A 20,547-nucleotide genomic window follows, 5' to 3' on the forward strand; every position below is an offset into this window, starting at 1 on the left:
ACAATCAATTCGGTACCAATTTTGGACGTCACGAGGGTGCTAACCCTTCCTCGTGCGTAACCGACTCCCGAACCTGTTTTGTCAAAATTCGCACACTTAAAATTATTTTAGGGTGATCCGATCACACCACAATAAAAGATCGGTGGCGACTTCCAATTTTCATTTTTAAAAGTTGATCCCCATTTTTCAAATCATAAAAATGGTTTCAACAATAATAACATGTAATTAATCATATTATATATGTGATGTCCATATTTTCCACCAATCTCCCACTTGGATCACATATATATACTAATTACCTTATAATTACATGTTATTATATAACTTTATGAGCTCAAAGCTTTACTATCATATCCAAAAAAAGGTATTCCGAACAATCTTGTCCATTAATTATGTTAACATAGAACCAAGGCGACTTTCGTTACGTATATCGTAATTAAATCCATCCCTGATCACGTAAATTAACATAACCAAATGACATAGATCAAGTATGGATGTGTAGCATGGAAATTACATGCAATATGATCTACACATGTCTATTTCCAACTGGTCCTTCTTAAACCTCAGTGAAGTCAAACCTTACCAAAATCAGAGTGTGAATAAACCAAATAAACTTTATTTCTGCAAAAAAATAAACTTAATATTCATAAACTAGAATAACTGAAAATGTGTCTATAACATAAAAGCATTTAAAAGTACAAACTCCCACTAAAACCAAATATCCTTAAATGACATTACACCCGTATAAGCAGTGTGCTCTTATAAAACCTTAGGTGTAGTCCCATAGTAAGCGGGTCCACAATCATGCAGTTTGTCCTAATATACTTTATAGGCACCTAACCACTCTCAACTTTTACTTCAACAACCAGGAACTTAAAGTCTATGTGTTTTGACTTTGATGTGCTCCTGTTGCTATTGGAATAAAAGATAGCAATTTATTTTCACAATTTGCACCTTAGTGATAAAATCTTGTATCCATATTTCATCAAAATTGGAGCCTGTATATCTAATGATCTCTAACTGATCAGACCTTCGATATGTGAGCATGTAATCTTTTGTTATCTGAAAATACCTTATAACCCTCTTGGATTCTATCCAATGGTCCAAACCGGGGTTGTTTAAATATTTGCCTAACATCCCAACAGTGTATACAATATTCCAATGTATACAAACCTGAACATACATTAGACTTCCCACTACTAAAATGTAAAAAATCTTATGCATTTCTGTAATCTCAAAATCATTCTTAAGGTATTGATTGAGACTATACTTATTATTGACAAGCAGTATGTCATTAACATATAAAACCAAATATAGAACCTTACTCCCAGTAACTTATGGTCTATACAATGATCGACCAAATTCATCTCTAAATCGAATGAGATAATCATTTGGTATAGTTTGTAATACTATTGACGAGAAGTCTGGTTAAGCCCATAGATGAAGTTCTTTAATTTGCAAATCATTAACTTTGCATCACCAGACACAAAGTTTTCTAGTTGCACCATATAAATGTATGATCAATGTTACCATTGATAAACCATTAACTTAATATTCATCTAATGCAGCTTAAGGTCAAATATTCTACTAAAGCCATTATAATCATTTCTCTAGTGGACCTTTTTAATTACATTCGTTCTTGAGGTTGTTGAGTTTGTATTTCTGGAACAATTACCTCATCTTAAATATGGAGTTGTTCAACATTGTCTTGTTGAGATTTTATATTCGCTTCTTGATCAATGATAGATATGAGAACCTGAACATCGTCAAAAGTGGTAGTAGGAACTGAGTTAGAATCTAATTCTTCCTCAAAAGAAATGTCTCTAACCTTATTTCTCCCTCCAAACTCTACATCCTCAAAAAATGTTGCAATTCTCATCTCAAAAATATTCTTAATTGTAGGATTATAAAACTTATAGCCCCTAGGTCACTCAAAATTTCCTTGACCCTTATACTTCATAAACATCAAAGAAGTTAAAAGTGATGTCATCTCAACCTTATCATTTTTGAGCAAAATGTTGCACAATTTTTTCAAGGAAACCTTGGCCTGAGTAATCATTGCAGCCAATCACTATGTAAGTGCATTTTCCATTCATTGAAATTAGTCCTATTAAGCATAAGTATAAAATTTATATTAGCAGATATTATGGCAACAGAAGATGAACTAACTAAATATAGGACAAAAATTAAAAACAAGCTTACATCAATATTCATAAGTAAATAATAAATTCAGGATAATGGCTAATCTCATCTCAAGTCTTTGGACAGTAATATTAACAGTAAGTGGTACTCTTGTTGTAGCAATCAAACATTGACAGTAAATTATGTCAAACAATAAATTAATCTTTGGGCTAACATATTGCTCATATAAAGTACCTTATTGTCACACATTTATCACCGTAGATGTCGTTGAAATTCTGTCAAATATTAACTTACCTTTGGGTCAATTAATAAATGCATGAATCACAAAATCATATAATCATTTTGATATTTTAAATAAACTAATCTACGCAAAAGAGGTCACTTTGGCGGCATTTTGTTTTAACTAATCTATTTAAAATATTAGACATGTTTTTAATTAAATCCCAAAGCCAAAATCTGAATTTATTTGTTTCAAAATATTTCAAATTTAAACCAAAATAATTTGAATAAAGGTAAATACCATATCAAGATATCGGACACTCTATTAATATTTCATCTTTGGACAAAAATATTAACTTGTAAGAGATATCTTAATGTAGTAATCAAACATTGACAATAAGAACATGTCAAACAACAAATCTTCCTTTAGGTCGATATATTACTCACATGTAAAACCAAATAATCCTCACATGTTTATTACCACAGTTGCACATGTAATGTTATTAACCTTACTTTGGGCCGATCAATATTACCATAACTTAAGTTACATGCACACAAACTTTTATATTTTGAAACAATAATTTTAATGACAGATGTCACTTTGGCAACTTATTATTTTAATTAGTTATTTTGAAAATATAAATATATCAATATTCAAATTTAAAATTTTCATAACAGTCAAAGGTCAAAACTAATGTTTTTTATTGCTTTATAAATTCTGAAATAACCCAAAATAAGGTTGCCCTAATAATGCAATAACAAAAACCGAAAACCTTAATCTTTGACTATTTTTTTATTGTTCCAAAACCATATATGCCAAAGCCAAACAAAAATAATGTATTGATTCAAGGCCAAATAATTGAAAACCATATGTATTCATAATTTTGGCATAGACAAAACACCAAAGTAATTCACGCATATAGTGTATTCAAAATCAAATAGAAAAACTTATCTTATATATATACAATGTAAATCTAAAATTGTATTAATGATTAAACAGAGATTTGCATGAATACTTGAATAATATTTTCAAGCCAATAAATCTTAAAAGCAAAATCATTATGGTTGGCATATCCCACAATTCATACAATAAACCATATCATCATAATTTAACCAAATATTTGGAACCATAAGATGCCAAATCCTATATTATAGAACCAAATTTAAAACCAATTATTTAAACATATATTATGATTAACATAAGTTTACTTCAAAACATCCAAAAACTGAATAAATATTCTTAGCATAAAATTAACAATTTCAATGAATATCCTTTATATCAATTTGGAAAAAATCATAATTTAACTAAATATTTGAAATCATAAAATGCCAAAATGAAATACTTAAAGGAGAATAACATGAATTCATCCTAAAAAAAAAACTTACAGAAAATTACAAGAAAGTACATGTCTTTCGAATTCAAGCAGGGACTGATTTAATCCAAGTATATAGTAATGACTAAAATTAAGGAAATCTCAACCAAATTGATGCAACACTTAATACATGCTTTCAATTACCTTAAGCATTTCATGCTTTTTAATTCCTCAGCTCAATAAGGGACCAAATGAAATAATTGTTGTTTAATATATATTAAATATTTCAATCATATATAACAATCCACCAAGACTCATATAATAACATTATAGTTGTAATCATTGGACACATTCATAGTATATGGAATTCAATCGTTAATATAATTGAAGCATATATATATTATATATTATCGTAAGTTTTGATATTCAAGTTCATACAAACCAAACTAAAATTGAACAAGATTTGGCAGAAGAACAAAATCAAATTTCAGAGTGAATAGAACGAAGGAAATAAAAATATATAAACCTTCTAAGCCTAAAATATTTAACATATTCTAAAGCAATAACCTCAAACTCTTCGAAAAATTTCAACCACCCATTCATAATAACTTCAAATTAATCCAAATCAAAAGTAGATTATTTTTATAAAATTGGCCTACGGATGTAGAAGCATAGTAAACAGAATAACGAATATATAAAAAAATATCTACATATACACGGAAAATTGATTTTGAAAATAAATCCTTAATCTTTGAATAGCGATTGAAAGATAACCACTCAATCTAAATCAAAATAAAAAATTTTATCAAGAATCTTAAAGATTCAATATAATTTATAATTGAAATATCAAATCTATGAAATTTGAAAAACATATTAATCCAAAAATAATAAAGAATCAATTTATTCTCAATAATTCAACATGACGAGACTCTAATACCACTTGTTAGAACCGTAAAATAAATCTGATATAAATTTAAAACTGTAAACCAGGATCTATCATGTCAAATCATCAAGAATAAATCAATAACAAAATTAGAAGCGGAAGCATACCTGAATTCATCGATTTTTGGAAATCTACAGATTTTGGGCTTTTGATCTTCCAAATTAGCACACAAGTAATATAGAGAAGGTGACTCTCTTTTCTAAAGATGGGATATTAGAAAAATTATCTTATGTGTAATTTGGAGACCATAACCCTAATATATAACTTTGGCACATTAGCCCTAAATTCTAATCAACCCATCATCAATTAGAAATTAGTTACTATAGTATATACACATATTCGACCCATACTTTATTTAATAATTAAAGCCCAATAAAGCTTAACTAAATTAGATCACTTTTAATTTGGGTTGACATGTTATGATAGTAAATAATAACATGTAATTAATTATATTATATATGTGATGTCCATATTTTCCAACATTTTCGACCGTGCGAGGGCATAGAAGGGAATCAAGGTGCAAGCAAGCATCGAATGAGAGGATCAATTACACTAGGACGCAGTCTTGTGCCTTGAGGCACGATCGTATTTATGTCTAGACTAGAAAATATCGACTGCAGGTGGTATTGGGGTGTCAGGGTACCACATCTTGCATCGAGGTGTTGTGGATCACGAGCAACTGTGTTACAACCCCAGATTTAAGGCCAAGGTCCCTTTATCCTTTTTTTAGTTCTTTGCATTTTATTCATTTTTTCCCATTCATTTCACCTCTTTTGGTCCTCAAACTTGCACCCCAAGTTCATATGCACCTAAATAAAGTCATGAAACACCAAATTAATTACTAATACTAAATCATATAAACTTAGAATAAAAATGCTAATATATGCAAATGTGACAATAAACATGCAAATGAAGCTAAAACATGATATTTTACTTGAAGAGCAATGAAAAGTAAAGTAATAAGGGTTCAAAATATCTTAATTATGAATAATTATCACACTTGATTTTTTTGTTTATCTTCAAGCAAAACAACTATTAATGCACATGAAAATGAAAATATATATGCAACCTAGATATGCATTTTATATGCAATGCAATGAATAAAATAAATAAATATTACTTCACCACAGAGTTACCTCTCTGTAAGCGTCTTTGTTTAATGTCTTTGGCTAGACGTTCTTAAATGTTATTTCACCACCAAAATATTCCAATAATGCCTTGGCTTAATGAAATCAAACATTAGGCACAAATTGGAAGTTGAGGCAACTATGGAGTTTTGATCCCCTTTCGATTTTTTAACCAATCATTCACACGCCTAATTATAATTTTAATATAGTAAAAGTACATTATTGGGTTAAAAGGATGGTGGTTGTTTGACATTGCCTATAGAAAGTGCAAAATGGTTAAGAATAAATAACGTATTAAAACTTAAAATTCGTTGAAGAAATTCTAGTACTATTGATTTTCGTGAAGCTCACAGCTATTTGGAGAAAAGATGAAATCAATGTGTATAGGCTCAACAAAATAGCTATCATCCTGCACTATTATTTCATCGTTAACCTCTTCCCTCATAACTTCTGTTAGAGTATGCCCAAAAACCAATCATGGGATGATTGTCATCGTATACTTGTTTTAGCTTGTTTGTTAATATAAGGCATTATCATTGTTATTTTTGTTTCTTTTCTGTGTATAAATAAACTAGTTAATAATAAAGTCCTGAGAATAATACAATTATTCTTAAAAGGTCCTTAGTCAAGTATTATTGTGGGTTTGGACAATGATAATACATTGAGACTAATGTGTAGTTGATTGATTACAAAGTGTTGTCATTGACATAAGGATGTCAAAATCAATACATGAGTATGTGTTAGAGAACAACATACTGGACTAATCCGCTATGAGTATGCTTCTTGGATTATTATGTAATAGTCACAATATTACTCATAATGATAACTTTGTATATGATCCTTAAACTTTAGATCATCATTGTCCCAACCTCGTGAGTTAAATATTTTGACACAGTCAAACGTCTACTAGAACAGTTTATACTAAAATACTAGTGTTGGGTATGTCATAATCTATGTAGTGGAAGATGATTGATCAAGATAGGGTTTATCCTTCATACATAATGGGAGCAATATCTTAGGCCTCTTGATGAAGTGAGACTAGAAATGTATGGTCATGCTCGAATAAGTTGATATGAGATACCACACTTATTTTTTTATTATAGTCCACTTAGAATATCAAGAAATATGAGATTAGACTATGCATGTGTGACTATTCCATGACTTGTGTCTAATCTAGATATTAAGGATAAAATGATATAATACATGAAAAAAAATTGTCACAGAAAGGTTATGTCGAATCATGACTTCCTGTAACTTGTGTAGCAATGATGCATTGTTAGGTGCTACTCATTGCTTGTAATATTAAAAACGTTATAGTATTACTACTAATGTTACAAGAGCCTACAAGGTCACACCCTATAGTTGAAGCAAACAGAATCCAAATACATTTGGTAATGTATTTAGTTGTCACGTGAATTAAATTAATTATTGAATTAATTTAATTTGATAGTTAAATATTGAACACATTATGCGTACAAACTTGTTGTACACAAATAGAGAACATATTTAAAATTAATATATGAATTTGATTCATATAAAAAGTTATTTGTATATATTTTACCGAAATTATTAATATAAACAATTATAACAATAATTTCAGTCAAAATATAAAAGGACATGGAAAGTGATATTCTTTTGGAAAAAATGTAATTTTTTTTCATGACTTTCAATTTGTTTCTCTAATAATAAGGGAATAATCTCGTTTTTCTTTCTGATATATGATATCAAAAGAAAATATAAGGAAGATAGCCCTTAGTGTGTTAGGGTTACCAAGTAAACAAAAAAAAACGGTCTAGCAGTCATTCTTGAAAATTCTTTCTGAAAAGTTCAAGAGAATTTTGTTGTTCATTCGTTGATTAGGAGGATTTCATAGAGGTCGAGACGTTATTATTGCGGCTTGAAATCAACATCCCCGAAAGGGATCCTATCAACAACCTTACACATCGCTTTTTAGTTCCGAAAGGTCTATTTTCAAGCCTTGTTTCAACCTGATTCGTTCCTCATACATGAATCCTTGATTGGTGATTACCGAAACAATTTTTTTGCTGCGCCACGGGGCGTACTAGACATCCAACAACTTCATCTTCTATTTTATGTTCCTCTTTACTGAAAATCTCAAGAATTTCCATCTCATCCTTTTTGGGTTCGACGAAACTTTTTGGGCAAGAAGGTTCTATTAAGAATTACTTTGGTTCTTTACTATTAGGCTGATCAGTTAATTCTACCAGAGTGACCAACTCTTGTTCAACTTCTTGAGATTCTAATATACTCGCTAAAACCTTGAGCTAATTGATTTGATTTTCTATGTTCTGAAAGTGGTTCTCCATGTTTTCCTGTGAATGTTGAATTGTATTAGCGAGAGACTCAACTAAATCTTCAAAAGATTTACCTGGCTTAGAAGAAGGTGGTTGTGTAGGAGCATGCGAGCTCAGCTCATAGCCAAAATTGGGATAATCCATCCATCTGTGATTATAAGTATTAGCATAAGGATTATATCTCCATTGTGGCCAATCGGGAAACCTTCCAACTATATCGACATGTTCGTTTGTATCGTCAAGAAGTATAGGGCCTAAATCAATTGGGCGGTTATAATTTGCACATATGCCACATGCCTTTACATGTTGGGAATTTCCTAATGTCATTTGTTCAAATATTGCAGTTAGTCTATCAAGACGATTTTCAAGAGTAAATGAATTTACCTCATTCGCTCTACTTGGAAACTCTTGACTAAATCTGAAGTATCATGAATATGCAGCCATGATCAAAAGTTAAGGATGCTAAAATAAAATAAAATAAAAATAGAAAGAAATAAAATTATTAGCATCGATCACCAGAAACGACACTAGATTTTGTACAATTGTCGAAACCGCCTACAATAAAACCCACTTGAAAAAGATGAATTAGTAGAAAATGATAATGTCGTATCCACAAAGACCGGTGATAATTTTATTTCTTTAACAAACAAATAAAAATAAAAATAAATAAGGGGTTTAAAATTAAAAAACTAAAATTAAAAGTAAAATAAAGTAAAAAGAAATAAGAAAATAAAGTATAAGAAAATCAATGAGGAAAAACTCTAGGCAAAGTAAATTCCCCATTTGATTCAAAGGTTTGATCATTGATGCAAAGATGAATTTCTATGTTCTTTAATGAATTGGTTATAGTTACTGACAATCACCTAGTAACCTAATATCTTCTTAACTTCTCAATAATCAAGACAATCGTCATTAATTTATCAATAGCTTTAAGAACGATAAAGACTCAATTCTAACCAATTATTGCACAAGAAAGGTTTATTTAAGTTAAATCGCATGCCCACACTACACAAATAATCATGTAGCCGTTACAAATATTAGAAATAAATCGATCAACTAATTATCTAATTGACAAAGAAATCATTCTAAGCTATCAATACTAGTCAAATATTTAACAAACCTGGGCAATTATAATTAAACTAGAAAACTTTCAAGTACTAAAGACCAAAGAAAAATTTAAGAGCAATTCTATCTTTTACAAACTTGTAGAATCAAACTTCAAATATTAGTTCAACTAGAAAAGAGGGTTTAGAAACCCATAAAATAAAATTAAGAACAACTCGAATTACAAGACTGTCTTGTGTTTTAAGTTATGAGCTCGTGAACTTGGGATCGCTTAATGAAATATTTTTGGTAGTTTAATCTCGATCTAGTGAGAAGTCTCATTGCATTAATGATGAAATGTACATTCATATTATATGGTGATTCATGAATTTGAGCATTCATGAACTATAAATAGACATTAATGTTATAACATAGATTCATGAATTAGGTACATTCTTGTATTCATGAATTAGGACTCTACTTTTTATTACTAAATACCATAGACCGGAACCATGAAGTTATTTTCTTTTATAATGATAGTTTTCTTTTCTTATTATCATTTTTGTTAAGGGTTCTTTCCTTTTAATTTATATATCTTTTAAAGCATTTTCACTATTAGTATGATGGTCATAATTTGAGTTGACAAAACATGCTTGAGCCTGAAAGTTCGTCCATGCCGATTTGAGTCTAAGAAAGCTCGAGGCCTAAATTATCTAAGCTTGAGACCAAACCAAGCTCAAGCCCCACATCTATCCGAGTTCAAGCTCAAGATAAATCCAGTCTAAAACCTAAAAAAGTCTAAATTATAAAAATATATTTTAAATATTATATAATTATATTAAAATTAAATAACAATACATTTTTATGTTAAATTATAAATTAAAATAAATTTTAAAAACATTATTTATGAATATAAAATCATTTTTTATAGCAATTATTATACATGTATAATAAAGATTCAAATTTACAAAATTTAAATTTAATGATAATATAAAATATATTAATTTAATGATATGAAAATCATATTAAGTCTAAAGAATTCATCTATCAAATTTGTTAAATTTTTGTTAATGAAAAATCATATTTGTATGTATTCATTGTCCCCATAATACGAAAACCTCTTAAATGGTTAATTTGACACATTTGGATGAATACTAGCTTCAATTATTAAAAACCCATCAAATAACATGGACAAACTTTGGATAATTCTTTTTTTATATTTTATAATATTTTTTTTACATTATAACATTTTATTATTTTTGTAGTTGTTACAATTTTTTATTAATTATCGATAATTGTTATCATTTTATCATTTTATAATATTTTATTTACATTATAAATTTTAATTTTTTATAATATTCTGAACTACATCTAGAAATAACTAGACAAATAGGTATCTAGATTCAAATAAACTCAAACCTTCATTTGCCTAGGTTCATTCTAAACGTGCATTTTTAATACTTTTTTTTTTTATAAATTTTGGGATTTTAGTTTTTAGTATATGGTACATGAAATGTCACATCAATATTCTTGTCTAGGTGGTATTTCATGTGTTATTGTAGATTTTATTAAGCGTCTATTAATAATCAAATTGATTAATGACGGTTTTTATTATCGAAAGGCCTAATTAATTTTATTTTGGTAATTGAGAGCTAAATTGATTGCATTCTTAAAGATTTTTTTTAAATACTAATGATTTTTTAATATTCAAAATTTAATAATAAAATAAAAATTATTCAAAAATCAATTTAATAATATAATAAATAATAAAAATATTTTTATCAATTTAATTTTTTCCCAGTTCAGATAAATAAAATTTATATGCATATTATATAACCATAAATATTACGTAGAAATAAACAAAAGAGAAATATCACTATACGTATCATATAATAATATTAATTATGTTAAAACAATATATGGATACAGTTTTTAGTTTATATAAAATAAATTTATATTGTGTAAATATGATGCAAAAAGTTACCAATCATAGTCTACAAATTGATGGTGCCCAAAGTCTTTTATACTGAATTTTCTTGGCCGCCAATGTTGTGAAATTGAAGCATTCAGTTGTTTTGGAATTTCAGTATATCTCGTAAGTAACAATTCTGTAGAAAACTTGTTGTATTAAAATTGTTGGAGAATTAAATACTGATTGAAAAAAATAATAATTTATCTCATTTCCAATTTAAATAGTTGGATATGTACAAAAAGGATAATATAAAATAGATGCATCATCATCAGCATCGTCTATGAAATTGGACCTTCACCCAACCAGTGACTTCTTTTTTAAAATTAAAAAACAGGTTGCCCCCCTTTTTCTGAATAATTATTATTTCCGCTCTGATCCCATACGATACGGGAGCAAGAGTCCAAGATTAGGACCACTCACATTGACCCGCGTTCCCATTTCCCATTCGCTGTTTCAAATCAATTATGCTGACGTCAGCAGGCGCTTTAAACTAGTATTAAAAGAGGAAGTAACATCACCCAAAATAAAACGCATCTTTGTTTGGTGTTCTCTTCGGGGGGGACTCTCTGTTGGCATCGCAGAGCGGCCTACCTCTTCCTCTTCCTCCTCCTCCTCCTCCTCTACGACAATTAAAACAAGAAATTCAAACCTCTCAATTTTTTTTCTTCACATCCATATTCATTAAAATCTTAGATTAGATTATTCCCACTTTGTGTTTTTCTAATTGCGTTGAATATGGATTGTGAATTAAAGAAAGATTGTCACGATGGAATTGTCGTTAATGGCGGAAGCGATGGCCTTTTACTCTCACATGCCAACAGCAACAAGCTCATTATCGATACCGATCCCGGGATTGGTCAGTTTCGCTCCTTTTTTTTTTTTTTTTTTACTTTTTCTCTGGTTGGCTACCAATTTAGTTGCATAAACTAGAATTATAATGAAATAGGAAACAATTTTACTTTTTCAATTTATATTTGTCCTGGGAGTTTTATTTTGGGATAAGCCATAAAGTTTGATTTAAAAAGCTACGTTGACTCTCTCTGTCTATATAGAAATGTTTTATTCGAGGGGCGTGTGATGAGATCTATATAGGAAAGTTTCGAGTTTTGACATGTATATAATGAAACCGGAAAATTTTTATTAAATTATACAAGGAAGTGAAAACAATATGGAGTGGATTGATTGATTGGCAGGATTAGATATGTAGAGATTTTGTTTGAGTTTGACCCTGAGCAATGTATGAATGCGTTTGTCATTTGATTAACAGATGATAGCATGGCGATCTTTATGGCATTTCAAAATCCAGAATATGAGATCTTAGGTTTGACCACCATATTTGGCAATGTCCAAACCGAAGATGCCACTCGTAATGCCTTACTTCTGGTACGTGCTTCTCATTTCTGGTTTTCATATGCATTTGGAATACGTTCATGATTTTATCCTCTTTTCGAGGTGCAAAAGGATAGTGTGAAATCGCAGGGCGTCCTGATGTTCCTGTAGCACAAGGCAGCCCCGAGCCGCTTACGGTAAATGCTTCAGTTTTCCCTTTCCTAAATTACAATGTAATTCCATGGGAATACTAACGGACCTCGCTGCAGTTGTTAACTTGCTTTATTGTGCCTTGATATTCTTCTTTTTTTTTTTTTGGGGGGGGGGATTACTATATCTTTTATTTACCATAGCCTAATTGTGGTTGATTTGTATGGAAAAGGGTGGGAGGCCGATTGTTGCCGACTTTGTTCATGGCTCTGATGGACTGGGGAATATATTCCTATCTCCTCCAAAAACTAGCAAATCTGATAAGGCTGCCTCTGAATTTTTAGTTGAGAAGGTTTCTGAATATCCTGGTGAAGTATCTATACTAGCACTTGGACCACTCACAAACTTGGCACTGGTAAGACCTTGCTACTCTCTTATCAATTTCCTCCATTTTGGTTATAGGCTTCGCAGGTAAGTGCTTAAACACAGTTCTCTTTTTTTTAAATCCAGGCAATCAAAAGGGACTCTTCCTTTGCGAGCAAGGTGAAGAATATGGTTGTACTTGGTGGCTCATTCTTTGCATTAGGAAATGTAAATCCTGCTGCTGAAGCAAATGTAAGCACAAAAGGATCCTAAATTTGTTTCTTACTACAAGCTCCATATTATCATTCTTCCTTTTGAAAAAGTTTAGTTTCCAAGGACAAGCTACAATCTTTCGAAGTTGACCTTGTGTTTCTTTGAAAGTATTACTAATCGAAGGTCTTTCATGATCGGTCATCACTTTATTAGTACTAGGGAAGCTGGCTTGAGCGTTTAATTCATTTTGGAGGGGAAACTTCCTTTTCAGTTGAAAACTTGTTTAATTTCTTTTGCTCGGCTTATTAGTCAATCCCTCGATCTCATCGTGATCATGGTCTCGCCTTAACCTTTACAAGATTGAGTTGCAACCGGCTAGTTAGCAAACGACATTAGTTTTCACTTGAGCAACCCTCCATTAAGCAACTCTGAATTTATTTGTCTGACTACAGATTTATGGGGACCCTGAAGCAGCTGATGTTGTGTTTACGTCGGGAGCAAATATCGTTATCGTTGGACTAAACATTACTACCCAAGTCCTAATGACAGGTGAGAACTTAGCTGTCATTCTTCTTAGTAAACAAGTTTCATTTGCTTTTATATTTGAGGTAGTCATCTTGACAATGGAACATCATCTTTTTATCCGATAGACGTTGACCTCCTCGAATTGAAGCAATCAGAGGGGAAATATGCTCAGGTTCTATGTGACATGTGCAAATTCTACAGAGATTGGCATGTGAAGTCCGACGGTATACATGGTATATTTTGAAATCACCAACTGATTTTCTTGTGTTTCCTCCTCACCTTCTGAATTTTATTCATTTTAAGGGAGTAACAATGAAAAATTTTCGTACCAGGGATATTCCTCCATGATCCTGTTAGTTTCATGGCTCTAGCTCGGCCCGATCTCTTCACATACAAGAAGGGAGTGGTGAGGGTCGAAACGCAGGGCATATACAAGGGGCATACCTTGTTGGATCAAGGATTAAAAAGGTATTCCAAGACAAGTATTTGCCAATTAGTACTATCATAAAATGCAATTAGATTTGCTAGTGTGGTTACTCATGTTGGTGATATGATTTGGTGCAGATGGAATGGAAGCAATCCATGGACAGGCTATTCCCCAGTATCCGTTGCATGGACAGTCAATGTGGATGAAGTCCTTAATTATATTAAACAACAGTTGATGAAACCATGAAACAAAAAGCTGGAAATACTCACTTGACAATTAAAAAGATGTCCTCAAGATTAGATCACCTTTGAAATTGATTTCTGCTTAAAGGTCCCTTTGTAGTTTATTCCCTTCTTGCTTTACCCATTTCTGGGGTTAAAAAGCTAATAATTGTTCTCGTATCTGTTCTTTAATGGAAACATAAAAAGGGAACATTCGGTTCGATCCTCAACCAATCAGAAACACTGTAAATGATAAGCTTCATTATAGATATTCAATGTTAAGGTCGGGATCTTTACTCCAATTCTTGATGCATTGCAACACGATAGCTTCAAATTTCTATTACGTCCTTGTTCCATGCAAGTATCTGTGATCCTTGCTTGGACCATTGGGATCGAATCCACTGTAAAATTAGGAGACCATGCCTGTAAAAACATGTCATCTTATAGCCGTGGTTTAAATTTTTTCTTGAAGTTGTACAAATTCACCATCGTACAATTACGAGCCGGACCAACTACAACTACAACTGTATGTGGAATCAACCAATGTAAAGCAGAGTGGATGAAGAACTAGACAAAGGCATAAAATCTAAAGAGAAACTACGTAAAATCTATTCAAGGTATATGCATATTGTGAGAGAAAGCTCTGCACATCGCAAATGCAAATGATTGGACTCAAATTCAGGCCTTCAAAGTCCAAAGCGTTGGCCTTTACCTCATTGGCTAAGTTTTAAATGCTTTCGTTCCATTTTGGTAATAAAAAAAAAAACATCTCTAGTCTCTCTCAATTTTGATATTAAACAAATTAGTCTCTAAAAAGATAAGAGCAATATAATTCTTGTCAATTTTGAAAGTGAGTAATTAAGGACAATTAATTATGAGATTAATATTTTTTGTCAATTGTACATAATTTTAATTGGTATGAGAAAAAATTTAGCACTCAAAGTTTATACATTCTAACAATTTTGTCCTAATTTAACTAATTCAGTCTGCAACATTTGTGTAAATGTGTAAATATTGAGGCTAAATTTGTTGATTGTTTTAGATTAGGACCAAATTGACAAAAACATTGAGGGGTAAATTTATTATTATACTAATGTAGAATTAAAAGAAGATATCAACGGCGTTGTCCTTAGTTACCCACTTTAAAAAATAATTTCCATTTTTTTTAGATTTGGTTACATTGAGAAATGAGTTGGATTTGTAAAGAGGAAGAAAAGTTTGAAGGATGTTAAAATTGTGTCGCTGTTTTCTTACCCACCTTAACTCATTTGAGTGAGTTATGAGATTGTTGTGAATTTGGAAGTTGAAACAGCGTCAATCTTTAATTGTAGCAGGGATTGTTCAACTGTACGAAACCGACCACTTGATGCATCTAGCTTTTCGGCCAAGGGTCAACCTTTGCATTCATGTTTGAGATTATAATTATGTCCATTAGAACCACTCAACTCAACAAGTTGAAAAAGGCGAATTGAGAAAAGCAGTTAAACCAACTCAGTTAGGGGAAGCTTCTTTTTATCATAAAACTTAATCCCTTAAGAAAAGCAACGCAGTCAACTACCACAATGAGAGAACCGTCTCAACTCCCGCTAGACACTGCACCCACTCCAACCACCTTTAGAAAACCAACCCCATTTCCTCAAACCTTATTTAGAAACCCCCCCCCCCAAACAAGACTGTAACTGAAAGAAATGGGTTCAACAAGCAGTGCAATGGCAGAGAAGGTTTCTTGGTACTGCGCATTGTTCATGGCAGTGATGCTGGTGATGAGCTGCTGCCAAGAACCGAATGAAAGGGGTGAGGAGGGAATGATGCGGGTGGTGCACCAGTCCAAGAAGCCATGCGATGAAATATACGTGGTTCGGGAAGGGGAGACTTTGCACACCATCAGTGAAAAATGTGGGGATCCTTTCATTGTTGAACACAATCCTCACATACATGACCCGGATGATGTTTTCCCTGGCCTTGTCATCAAGATTACTCCTTTCCTTTCCACAACAGGTAGACCGTAGTAGACTGCTTCTTTCTTACCACTTTCAATCCTGCTTTGCTCATTTCCCTTGTTTAATTTACATCCCGCTTCAAAGTAAAATATATGCCGGGGGAAATGTGTTGTATTGAGAGGGCAAGTGATTGGTATAATTAGTAACACTTCCTTCTAAATGCATTTTTTTGTTTCCTTTTAAATTCCTCATAAACCCCTAATTGAAGGATATTAGAGGCTTAAATTCACCAATTTTAAGTTGTTCTTATAGCACTAGTGCCAATTAATTTTTAAAAATGTTTCATGTTTACTATTTAATTATATACTAGAAAAACAATAAATAATGATATACAAATTAATAATAAAATATAACGTAAATACTATATTGACATAATGTGTTGATTTATTGATAAAATTAATATTTTATTAATTTGAATAATAAGGGCTTAAATCCCTTACCTGTATTTTTTTAATAAAAAAATAAAATTCCCTCCAATAATTTAATTTATTTTAATTATAGAAAGACATATTTATAATTTTTTTTAATTAAATTGTTACCTCATTAACTCGTAATACTATCTTATTATACTAATGTTAGTGTATATATTACCTCACCCCCTCTCAAATGTCAACCTCCAACAATCTTTAATTGGCATTAGTATCATCTATATCTTAGCTAATAATAAGTTGACACAGATATATTATTAGCTCTTTGGCCTTTATTCCAAATTTATACACCATCTTATAATTTAATATATTCAAACTAACAACTTGTTTAAAAATATTTAAATCCATAATTTTTTATAATTCAAAATAAAAATAATTTGATAGAATTTTTTATAGAAAATGTGAAATATAATAAATAGATTATTTTATTTATTTTAATATTATATTATCCTATAAAAAATTTATATTTTTTTTATTTAAAATAAAGTGCAATGTTTAAAAATTAAGGATATGATGTATAATATATTTTTTTATAATTTAAAATCTATATTTACTCAGCAATCTAATTATATTTCATAATAATTCTAAGTAATATATTAAATATTATTAAAACTTAAATTTTTAACACTTATATTCTTTTAGTTTATCAAACAACACCTGAATAAGAGACAATTAAGCACATCTATATCTAAAACTTTTCATCAGATAGAAATATACTTAGAGCTATAAAAAGGAAAAATAAAATTTGAATGCAATCCAAGTTAAAGTAAGTTAATTAAATGATTAAATATCGGTTTTTGGTAGGATTAATAACTAACTAAACCAACCAAAAAATTTATTATATGTTGACTTTTTATTAAGATGGAAGCTTTGGATCTTTGGATATTCAAATTCAAGTTTAATCATATGTAATTGTGATGCAGGGATGTCTATTCCACCATGTATTATGAATTTTAAGCAATTATTTATTTATTGTGTATTATAGTTGGTCAAGTATATATATTTATGAATGTAGTGTGAAACTCTAAAAAACACATTAAACATGAATTGGGCATATGGGCTTCTTAACATGAAATATTAAGGCAAGGAATGAAGATGGCAGCAGGCTGAATGGCCCAATTCCCCTATAATTTGATTTTACTACTCAAATTTCATGACTTATTATTACAACAACCTGCGTTTTTAAGTGCATGCGTTTATAGATGGTTGGCGTTATTGTAAAGAATTAAATCAAATTTTTAATGTGGATTAAAGTATAATTTTATCTTTATTAATTTAAAATTTTAAAGAACTTAAATAAAAAAAATTCTATTTTAAGAGACTCCTCTTCTTTTTCAAATATTCTCATATATATGACATAAATAATTTAAAAATATATCCAATATTTACGTTTAAGTAAGAAAAAGCGTATAGATGCAATAGTAGAAAGATTGCGTGTATGACTGATCTCAGCTCATTAATAGATCAGATCAGGGATATTAACATTCATAAATAAATAGCACGTTTGGAATGAAATAAATTAATATGGATCATCAATATTGACCAAAATTACAAGTCAATGATTTGTATATTATTCAGCATTTAAATAAGTCTTTATTTCTTATAAACATAAAACTCCACTTTACGGCCAGGTTGTTCAATGTGAATGCACTAAATTTGCATCCATAATTTAACCTAAAATTCATCTTTACATTCATTTTTATTTTAGTCTAATTCAATCTTATTTTACACTCATTTTAATCACCCAACTTTCATAAATTTTCATTTTGATTATTCATTTCTATTTCTTTTAAATTAATTTTATATTTTACAAAAAAAAAAATAGATTTTTAAAGGAAATTGAATCATTGAATTGCATAGATGAAACTTAAGTTTTTTCCTAGAGCTCAAATCTCTATAAAAACTTAAATTTTCCTATAAAAGGTTTTCATTTTTTAAACAAAACCTTTTGGGCTATATATCATTCTGATAATGTGGAAATATGAAAATGATCTATTTGAAGCAACTTATATTGAAAAATTGGATCGGATCAAATCAAATCAAACGATGGATTCTCTGAAATAAGGAGATTGGATCAAGATTGCATTGAAAACTTATCTGTAAGATCTTCACATTATCTTGGTATTTATTATTATATTGTATATATTATTTTAGCTGCAATTTCATATGTGATAGGATTGTAATTGATCTAGTATGTTAGCAAGTCTTGATCTCTTAGATATTTAGAGAGACTTGTATAGGTTTTGTATAGAAGGTTACAAGGAGATTAGACCAGGATTGCATTCAAGACTTACCCTAAGATATTCACTTTATCTTGGTCTTTATATTATATTATATATTCTATTTTAGATACAATTTTATAGAGGATTTGATTGTAATTGATCTAATATGTTAGCAAGTCGCAATCTCTTATATATTTGGAGAGACTTGCATAGATTTTGTATAAGCACTATATGTTAATTGAGGAACTTATAGTTGAGAGTGCAAACAAATTTATTGCTTAGTTCAAAGCTTAAGTTCTCCCTTGAAAACTTAGAAGTGAGTGATCTAGATATTTAGATACAAAAGTGAAGTTGTTATATCGAAATTTGATAGGACTTAAATCGCTTATTGTATTGGATTAAAAGATGGTTAATTTACTCACTAAGCAAAGCTCCACAAATATAGGAAAAATTGTGTAAACCATTTGATATGTTTTTGTTTCCTTGCTCTTGCCTACAACAACATTAGTTTAATGAAAAGAACTTTTAACAACTGCGGAAGAAACTCGATTCATTTGAACTTAACTAATAAGATTCTTCAGGAATACACATTGAATGCTAAGATTACACATTGAATTTCTGGTAGGACGTCTATGATAAAAAAAAGTCTTCATGATTTGTGATTGTTCTAGAAGAAATGAAACAAAAGATATGGTAGAGCTAGGACAGTTATTGTATGAGGTTTACCCAATGCTAAATGCAAAGGTACATAGTAAATTGATATAAACATCATGAGCTGACCTACAATAAACCCAGTTGTTGTTGATACTCTCTTATCGATTCCTTCTTCTCCTTCTTCCATAACTTGCTCGTAGAAGGAAGATATAAGAGAGACCTATGGATAGTGTGATAAAAAATTCATAATAGAATCTGGCCATAATGACCGAATTGATTATCGTCATGCATAAAGATATTAAATTCCCTGGTATAAAAAATTTTAAAATCATCATTAACCTTTTTTTTTTCTTTTCTACTTAGGCTTAAGTCTCGTGTGCATTGGTACATCCTCTTATTTTTTCTCTTACAAACCCAATAAAACAATATTATATAGACATATGGAACTTGTGTAATTCTTTAAACAGCTTTGATAAATTTCATGTTGATAAAGGAAATATATTTTTAATTAAATAACTCCTAACATTTTATTCTTTTGGGGGATTAAATAAATAAATGGGTAGGTAGGTAGGGTCACCACATATTTAATATCTAAAATTCATCAACAAAGAATGTTCGCTCGATTAAAGAAACCAACTTTTATTACCACTTTTGTTGTATTACATTTTTATTTGCTTTACAACTTTTTTCTTGCTCCGACTTTTATTTATGGTATAAGGTTTTTTTTTCAAATAATAAGAGATGGGTTTCATTCAAATCAAAATTAAAAATAAATTTAGTGTTAAATAAAATGGTAAGATTTATTGTACTCTTAATACAATATACAAATTTGAATCTTAGAAATAATATTATTTAGATAACTACGAATTTCAAACATGATCATAAATCAGACAAAAAATATTGATGCGACAAATAATATTTAATTAAGTTAACACATAAA

At 30.0% G+C, this 20,547-nt stretch overlaps 2 protein-coding genes across 2 annotated transcripts; both read left to right on the plus strand.

The window, feature by feature from the left end:
• Window positions 1-11,583: 11,583 nt before the first annotated feature.
• On the plus strand, window positions 11,584-14,605 carry LOC121216165 (uridine nucleosidase 1). Its single transcript, XM_041091501.1, has 9 exons — window positions 11,584-11,931; window positions 12,343-12,458; window positions 12,542-12,601; window positions 12,787-12,969; window positions 13,065-13,169; window positions 13,583-13,679; window positions 13,781-13,888; window positions 13,988-14,123; window positions 14,220-14,605. Exons 1-9 carry the CDS (start codon window positions 11,811-11,813, stop codon window positions 14,326-14,328), a joined length of 1,035 nt encoding a protein of 344 aa, XP_040947435.1. The 5' UTR covers window positions 11,584-11,810; the 3' UTR covers window positions 14,329-14,605.
• Window positions 14,606-15,963: 1,358 nt separating this feature from the next.
• LOC107948467 (uncharacterized) lies at window positions 15,964-16,532 on the plus strand. The gene has a single exon (XM_016883025.2). The coding sequence runs from the start codon at window positions 15,992-15,994 to the stop codon at window positions 16,310-16,312; it is 321 nt and encodes a 106-aa protein (XP_016738514.1). The 5' UTR covers window positions 15,964-15,991; the 3' UTR covers window positions 16,313-16,532.
• The last annotated feature ends 4,015 nt before the right edge of the window (window positions 16,533-20,547 follow it).

This window comes from Gossypium hirsutum, chromosome D04 (genome assembly GCF_007990345.1).
Source record: "Gossypium hirsutum isolate 1008001.06 chromosome D04, Gossypium_hirsutum_v2.1, whole genome shotgun sequence".
In the NCBI taxonomy this organism is placed as follows: Eukaryota; Viridiplantae; Streptophyta; class Magnoliopsida; order Malvales; family Malvaceae; genus Gossypium; species Gossypium hirsutum.

Bases quoted from the DNA above. Each gene is read 5' to 3' on its own strand.
- LOC121216165 (XM_041091501.1), top strand. From the start codon at position 11,811: ATGGATTGTGAATTAAAGAAAGATTGTCACGATGGAATTGTCGTTAAT. The intron at 12,970-13,064 runs GTAAGACCTTGC...TTTTAAATCCAG, and splicing joins CACTCACAAACTTGGCACTG to GCAATCAAAAGGGACTCTTC. The intron at 13,680-13,780 runs GTGAGAACTTAG...TTTATCCGATAG, and splicing joins TACCCAAGTCCTAATGACAG to ACGTTGACCTCCTCGAATTG.
- LOC107948467 (XM_016883025.2), top strand. From the start codon at position 15,992: ATGGGTTCAACAAGCAGTGCAATGGCAGAGAAGGTTTCTTGGTACTGC.